This window comes from Paroedura picta, chromosome 9, assembly GCF_049243985.1.
Source record: "Paroedura picta isolate Pp20150507F chromosome 9, Ppicta_v3.0, whole genome shotgun sequence".
NCBI classification, from domain to species: domain Eukaryota; kingdom Metazoa; phylum Chordata; class Lepidosauria; order Squamata; family Gekkonidae; genus Paroedura; species Paroedura picta.
In genome coordinates, this window is record NC_135377.1 from 83,408,597 (window position 1) to 83,416,582 (window position 7,986).

Below are 7,986 nucleotides of genomic sequence, written 5' to 3' on the forward strand. Positions count from 1 at the left end.
CAAAATGTAGCACCTCCCCACCCCCTCCCAAGGGAGCCCGAAAGTCTTTATGTCTTACAGATGCTAAGGCAAAACCTCTGGGTTTCCTTTTCATCTGTTGTTCTTGGTCTGACCTTCTGGAGCTGCTGCTCCCTGAAGGGAAGGACGGGTGACTTGGCCACTGGCCCACCCCCAGGACTTCCCATGTTGCCCACACCTCTCCCCACCACCCACTCTCCCAGCTGCAGGTACTTACCTCCGCCCGCCTACCACCTTCTTTGCCTCCCCGGATGCGGAGCTCCCTGACGCGGCTGGAGGGGGCCGCTCTTCCCCCGCAGGCCCTGGTGGCGAGCCACCAGGGCGGTGTTGTCCAATGGGGGGAAGAGGGCAGGTCTTCCATGGGGTGTGGCTGCTGCTGGGGGGGAGGCGGGGGGCCCTGGCTCACGGATGGAAGGCGGGTAGCAGACCGGCTTTGAGCCAGGGCCCGCCTTCCCCGTCCCCGCCAGCTTCACGCAGCTCACACCCCAAACCTCCAGCCGTGCAGGGCTGCTCTTACTGGCCGCCTCTGGAAAATAAAAAGAAGAACAGCAAAATGAGTGGGGTCATGGGAGAAAATTAGCCCCCCAAGCTCTTCCAAGGGCTCTTCCCTTGGGCACAGTCCAGAAACCCAAGTGGCCCCAACCCCCTGCCTTTTGCAATGCATGGGCTTCCTGCTGTTTCTCTGGCCGCTGGAAACTCTTACCGTTGTTCTTGAAGATGGGGGGCAGGCGGCCAGTTGCTTCTTCCGGGGGGCTATTGATGCCGCTGTATAAGTTTATTTTCCGTCCTCTTAAGAGGAATTGGACATTTTCTGAAAAAGAGTGGAATTGGAGGTTGCTAACGATGCAAGATCACACCGTGGCTAGGGGGAGACCTCCCTCTCGGAGTCCACCTTCTTCCTCAGCTAGAGATTCCCCTTGTTCCTTCCAGGCCCTCAACCTCCCCTGCAGCTGCCGACCAACTGAGCGGCTTCCTCAGAAGGAGAGACATCTTCCTAGACCTGCCCTCCACAGTCCCCTTCGCAGAACGACTCAGATTCTGAAAGGCTTCAGGAGTCCCCTCAATCAGGGAATGAGAGTGGGACAGAAAGGGGTTTTCCCCGGTGGAGCTCCTAAACCTTTTCCTCGTTGGGACTTGTGCTGAGGCTCAAGTTCCTTCCAAGGGTGCCCCAAAGGATTGCGTTCCTGGGATCCTAATTCTGTCAGGTGGATCAGTAACTGGTTAACACATTGAGCCCAAAGGGAACATGTTCAGCATCCTCTTGGAGAAGAGTGACAAGTGGAGTTCCCCAGGGGTCAGTCCTCGGGCCTATGTTGTTCAACGTATTTATAAATGATTTGGATGAGGGCTTAGAGAGGATACTTATTAAGTTTACAGATGATACTAAACTGGGAGGGGTAACAAATAGAACAGAAGATAGACTCAGAATACAGGATGGTCTCGATAGGCTTTAGGATAAGGTGACCAGATTGTCCCACTTTTGGAGGGACATCTGGGGGCACCTGGCAAATTGTACTTACGTTGAAGTTAAAAAATACGTATTACAATACTATTTTCGGGTTCTATGCGTTCTATGAAAATATTTGTTGCTCCAGATAGACCAAATATATAATCGAGAACCCCCTCCCCCCAGTCAATGGTGTCCTACTTTACCAATGGTAAAATCTGGTCACCTTACTTTAGAAGTGGGCTAAGCTGAATAAAATGAGGTTCAATAGGGAAAAATGTAAAGTTCTGCATTGAGGTAGGAAAAACCATCTACACCAATATAGGATGGGGGAGGTGATGGTACTGCTTTACTCTGCTCTGGTTCAGACTCACTTGGAGGCAACAAAGATGGTGAGGGGTTTGGAGACCAAGACAAATGAGGAAAGGTTGGGGGAGCTTGGTCTATTTAGCCTGGAGAGGAGATGACTGAGAGGGGATCTGATAACCATCTTCAAGTATTTAAAAGGCTGCCATATGGAGGATGGAGCAGAGTTGTTCTCTCTTGCCCCAGAGGGACAGACCAGAACAAATGGGATGAAATTAATTCAAAAGAAATTCCGTCTCAACATCTGGAAGAAGTTCCTGACAGTTAGAGCAATTTCTCAGTGGAACAGGCTTCCTCGGGAGGTGGTGGTTCTCCATCTTTGGAAATCTTTAAACAGAGGCTGGAGAGCCATCTGACAGAGAGGCTGATTCTGTGAAGGGTCAAGGGGGTGGCAGGTAACAGCGGATGAGCGATAGGGTTGTGAATGTCCTGCGCAGCTAGGTCCTTATTCCAACTTTGCATTATTGGAATCTGTACAATCCAAATTCCTAAGAGCAGCCATCCAAGTCCCGAGATGTGTCTCCAGTGCCACCTTGCGACTTGAGACTGGCCTTATGAAGGTGGAGGCAAGAGTATGGTTAAACATTCTCAATTACTGGCTTAAAATCTCTTTTTCCCCCCTGTGGATTAGCTTCTTTGATAATGAAGGATGACTTCCAGTCTTCATGGAAACAATCGGTGAGGGGGAAAATCGCAGCTTTGGGATTTTCTCCAGAATTTCTGGTTCGGATGGCCTATGACCAAGCTAAAGAGGTTATCAAACAGCGAGTAGTGGATATAGAACGCCAGCATGATCTAGCGAATACCTCTGCCTTCATTGTTAGTGAAGGCTACAGGTATGTCACAGCTCCCTTGGCTTATTTAAAGAATCTTGAGGTGCCTAGCCACCGGAGGGCCTTCACTTTAGCTCGTTGCAATGCCCTTCCCTCAGCTGTCCTTGAAGGGAGATACAAGAAAACTCCCTATGGTGAAAGGAAGTGCCCCTGTGGCTCTGGTCAGATAGAAACAATGGAACATATCCTTTTGTATTGTCAGTTTTATCATAGAATCATAGAATCATAGAATCATAGAGTTGGAAGGGGCCATACAGGCCATCTAGTCCAACCCCCTGCTCAACGCAGGATTAGCCATAAGCATCCTAAAGCATCCAAGAAAAGTGTGTATCCAACCTTTGCTTGAAGACTTCCAGTGAGGGGGCGCTCACCACCTGCTTAGGCAGCCTATTCCACTGCTGAACGACTGACTGAGAAAAACTTTTTCCTGATATCTAGCCTATATCGTTGTACTTGAAGTTTAAACCCATTACTGCGTGTCCTTTCCTCTGCAGCCAGCAGAAACAGCATCCTGCCCTCCTCCAAGTGACAACCTTTCAAATACTTAAAGAGGGCTATCATGTCCCCTCTCAACCTCCTTTTCTCCAGGCTGAACATTCCCAAGTCCCTCAACCTATCTTCATAGGGCTTGGTCCCTTGGCCCCAGATCATCTTCGTCGCTCTCCTCTGTACCCTTTCAATTTTATCGATGTCCTTCTTGAAGTGAGGCCTCCAGAACTGCACACAGTACTCCAGGTGTGGTCTGACCAGTGCCGTATACAATGGGACTATGACATCTTGTGATTTTGATGTGATGCCTCTGTTGATACAGCCCAAAATGGCATTTGCCTTTTTTACCGCTGCATCACACTGCCTGCTCATGTTTAGTTTACAATCCACAAGTACCCCAAGGTCTCGTTCACACACAGTGCTACCTAGAAGCGTATCCCCCATCCAGTAGGCATGCTTTTCATTTTTCTGACCCAGATGCAGAACTTTACACTTATCTTTATTAAATTGCATCTTGTTCTTATTTGCCCATTTTTCCATTGTGTTCAGATCTCGTTGAACTCTGTCTCTATCTTCCGGAGTATTTGCCAGTCCTCCCAATTTGGTGTCATCTGCAAACTTGATGAGTAGTCCCTCCACCCCCTCATCTAGATCATTAATAAATATGTTAAAAAGTACCGGGCCGAGCACCGAACCCTGAGGTACCCCGCTACTCACCTCTCTCCAGTCTGATGAAACACCATTGACAACAACTCTTTGAGTGCGGTTCTCTAGTTATGATGACATACGTTCCATATTTATCACACCATGGCTACATAGAGTCCCAGGGTGCTCAGGACAATTTTATATCTCCCTGCTGCTCACAGACACAAACTGCTCCATCACATATAGTGTCACCAGGTTTTGTGCTGCAGCCATGAAAAGGCGGTGGAAGTTGACTAAAACTTAACAGACCCTGAGAGCAATTAGAACAACTTCCTATATTTCCATTTAACTCTAATTTATATTTTAGCAGACTCATAGTCTAAGTGTTTAACATAATGCTATTTTATGAGTAAAACTGTGTTTTAGCCATATTATTTATGTAACTGTGAAATTGTTTTGACTTTGCTGGTCTATGACCGTAATAAAGAATACTGACCACTGTCCAGCATAGTTCAGGGGGGTTGGACTAGATGACCCAGGAGGTCCTTTCCAACTCTCTGATTCTACAATTATATGATTTGGAAATCTTCCAAGCTGAACTCACCGTCTATCTGTATTCTCCACATTCTCCTTGCTCCCGGGTACCGGTGCAAATGCCCCCACCAGTTTTGGGAGGCAGGATGTCCCTCCAGACGGATTGTGATGCGAGGCTGGTTTGGGACATCCCCATGGCAACCCTGCAGCCAGTGAGGCAGAGGCAGGAAGGAGCCTTGGAGAGGCCTGTGCTGAGGACAAGGAGAGGTCCTCAGGGCAGGCAGGAGTAAACAACTAGGTGCGGTTGGCCTGAGATAGAGGAAAGAAGAAGAAGAAGAAGAAGAGTTGGTTCTTATATGCCGCTTTTCCCTACCCGAAGGAGGCTCAAAGCGGCTTACAGTCGCCTTCCCATTCCTCTCCCCACAACAGACACCCTGTGGGGTGGGTGAGGCTGAGAGAGCACTGATATCACTGCCCGGTCAGAACAGTTTTATCAGTGCCGTGGCGAGCCCAAGGTCACCCAGCTGGTTGCATGTGGGGGAGCGCAGAATCGAACCTGGCATGCCAGATTACAAGTCCGCACTCCTAACCACTACACCAAACTGGTGTAGGGGGGGGGGGAGAGAAGGAGTTAGGGGTGAGTTAGGGGAATTCAGCAGGGATTTGTTCCCTCTGCCTGGGAGACACTTCTTGGTTGCCGGCCTCCATGGGCAGCCTGCAGAACTCCTTGAATACCAACTGCTCTCAGGCAGCAGAGATCAGTGCCCCTGGAGAACCAAGCCGTTTTGAAGGGCAGGCCCTGTGGCATGGTCCCGAGCATCAGGGTTCCAGCATGCACGGTTGGGCCTGCCAATTCCCCAAGTCCTGATCCTGCATCACCTCGAGAGCTCTCTCCTGCAGTCCAGGGCCTCTTCTGCATGATGGTTAAGCTGATGAAAACTCACTAAATGCATTGTTGTTATTCTGACCTCTGCACAGCAGAGTGAATTTAGTCCGCAGAACTGATTTTGCTCTGCACGGTCAACCATGTCTTTTTGTTTACAGTGTTTTTAAGCATTGTTTCTGGAGGTATTCTGCATGGAGCCAAATAAAACAGTTTAAAAAACAACCAGTTTAGACCGCGTTATTATATTACAGTTGTTGTTCTGCATTGAATATAGTCCGTTGAAAAGCTACGTTGCAATGCTTTCTGCACGAAACAATTCCTAGCCCCGCCCCCTGTAGTTTTGCCAACTCCGCTTTGTTCTCTAAAGCAGTGGTCCCCAACCTTTCTGAGGTTGGGGACCGGCAGGGCATTGGGGTGCGGCCCGCGGCCCGCGCGCGGGCCACGCCCATGCATCGGCCACACCCGCACATTGGGCCACGCCCACGGGTCGCACCCCCGCACCGGGCCACGCCCACACATCGGGTCGCGCCCCGCGAGCCACGCCCACACATTGGGCTGCGCCCTCGCATCGGGCCACGCCCTGCGAACCGCGCCCGCACATCGGGCCGCACCCGCATGGGCGCGGCCCGGCCCCGATTCCCTCTCCCTGCCCTGCCGCAGTAAGAAGCTTCCCGGGCCGCAAGCTTGCGGCCCGGGAAGTTTTTTACTGCGGGGGGGGGCGGGGAGAGGGAGCCGCGGCCCGGCACCATGGCCTTTGCGGCCCGGCACCGGGCCGCGGCCCGCAGGTTGGGGACCACTGCTCTAAAGCAGTCACTAATCTGCATAACTAAAAAAGAGCTACTCTGCATGGCTAATAGTCCCGTCTCAGGCAGGCAGGAGAGAAATGAATCGGTGAAAAGCATCTTTCAGCACCAAAGCACCAAAGAGCACCAAAGAGGCAGTTCACCATGCAGAGCAAAATCAGTTTTGCAGAGCAAATTAACTCTTCTGTGTAGAGATCAGAAAAACAATGACATATTCAATGAGTTTTCATCGCCTTATCCAAGATTCAGAAGAGTCCCTGGAAGAGGGTAAACACCGATATTTCCAGTGTCACAGGGCTAAAAATGCTCCTTTTGTAATGCAGAGATGTCAGTGTGTTTTCGCTCTCCTCCCCTTTTCTGCTCACAGTTCTTTATCTACCAGTGGCAGCTCTGGGTTTGTCAGCGATCACGTGAACATGCAATTTGCCCCTGGCAACCGGGCCATATGTAATTAGTAGAAATTACCTTGTGGTATTTATGGCAGTGGAATGCTCCTGACTACAGAGCTATACCTCTGATCAGTGACCATGGGGGGGGGGGGCACAAGCCCCCAAAACACCATTTCAAAGGGGGGGGCAAGATGAAATTAAGAGAAGGCATAGAGCACAGCCACAATTTAAAAGGGGGGGGGGAGGGAGGGAAGGCACTGGGCCCAGCTGCAGAGCAGACAAACTCAAAACTTAAAGGGACAAAACCTGCTCCCTCCCTTGTGCTGGGTCAAGAATTCCCACTGGAAACTATGGGAAACACAGTGGATCTGCAACAGTATTCAGCATCCTTCATTGTCCTAGGAAGGTGAGGGGGGAGGGATTTGTTCTTGGTTTGCTGTATCCCTCCCAGTGCTTTGGCACTAAGGTGCCCTCACATTTCCTGAGACTTCCTGCCTGCTGGGAGGGGATGTTTGTGCTTTCACTGATCTAGAAAGGTGCCTTAAGCACGAGATGACTGTCTTGAATGACAAGAATGTCCATTGGAAACCATGGAAGATGCTGGAAGACCCATTGGAAATAAAAGGCAGTAAGAATGCCAAGTGACTTGTATGGGCTCCATTGATATGTTTTATAGTAAGAAAACTGTTGCAAAGAAAGTAAAAGGTAAAGGTAAAGGTATCCCCTGTGCAAGCACCGAGTCATGTCTGACCCTTGGGGTGACGCCCTCCAGCGTTTTTATGGCAGACTCAATACGGGGTGGTTTGCCAGTGCCTTCCCCAGTCATTACCGTTTACCCCCCAGCAAGCTGGGTACTCATTTTACCGACCTCGGAAGGATGGAAGGCTGAGTCAACCTTGAGCCGGCTGCTGGGATTGAACTCCCAGCCTTATGGGCAAAGCTTTCAGACGGCTGCCTTACCACTCTGCGCCACAAGAGAAAGTATGGAATGGATTATCCATTACACTCAGATAAACTACTCTGGAATGGCAGGGCACAGAGTGGAGTGACAGCCACTGGGAGAACCACGGGATGGTCGCCAGGGGCGAGAGAGGGATGAGAGCCGAAGATGGCAACATTGGGGGATGCACTAAAAGGAACGAGAAACCATGGAGACACTGGAAGACCCATTGGGTGGGGAGAGGCAGATACAACGACTCAGATTTTCTGTGATGCAGAACTGATTGGGACGTTGTATTCGAAGATTTCCTGCAGAATGCAGAACCACATTTTCAAAAACAACGGTGTAAAGATAAAACTTTGCAATTTAAAATGTTGCAAATTAAAGCAGTTTTTATTGGGGAATACAGAATATGTCCCAACAGGCTCTGGCTTCATGGCATGACGGAGGGGATAGCGGCACAGCCAGGGGGCTTCTCCCATTCCCTCTTCATACCCTGCAATGAGTCAGGAGAGAATAGTTATCTGCAACTCATCCTTCTTGCGGGGCCTGACACAAGACGGGGGACGGGAATGGTGGCCTAGGATCGCTGTTGGAGCAGTCCACAAACACCTAGTTTCTTTAAATGAAACAAAG

The 7,986-nt window shown here is 50.2% G+C and overlaps 1 protein-coding gene across 1 annotated transcript; it reads right to left on the minus strand.

Moving 5' to 3' along the window:
• Window positions 1–107: 107 nt before the first annotated feature.
• On the minus strand, window positions 108–4,433 carry LOC143844305 (uncharacterized). Its single transcript, XM_077351221.1, has 3 exons — window positions 4,403–4,433; window positions 722–829; window positions 108–544 (listed from the first exon to the last, which is right to left on the minus strand). Exons 1-3 carry the CDS (start codon window positions 4,422–4,424, stop codon window positions 246–248), a joined length of 429 nt encoding a protein of 142 aa, XP_077207336.1. The 5' UTR covers window positions 4,425–4,433; the 3' UTR covers window positions 108–245.
• Between the last annotated feature and the right edge of the window lie 3,553 nt (window positions 4,434–7,986).

Excerpts from the sequence above, each read along its gene's own strand:
- LOC143844305 (XM_077351221.1), bottom strand. The coding sequence starts at position 4,424 with ATGTGGAGAATACAGATAGACG. Across the intron at positions 830-4,402 it reads GTGGAGAATACAGATAGACG|AAAATGTCCAATTCCTCTTA; the intron begins GTGAGTTCAGCT and ends ACTCTTTTTCAG. Across the intron at positions 545-721 it reads CCCCATCTTCAAGAACAACG|AGGCGGCCAGTAAGAGCAGC; the intron begins GTAAGAGTTTCC and ends TTTATTTTCCAG.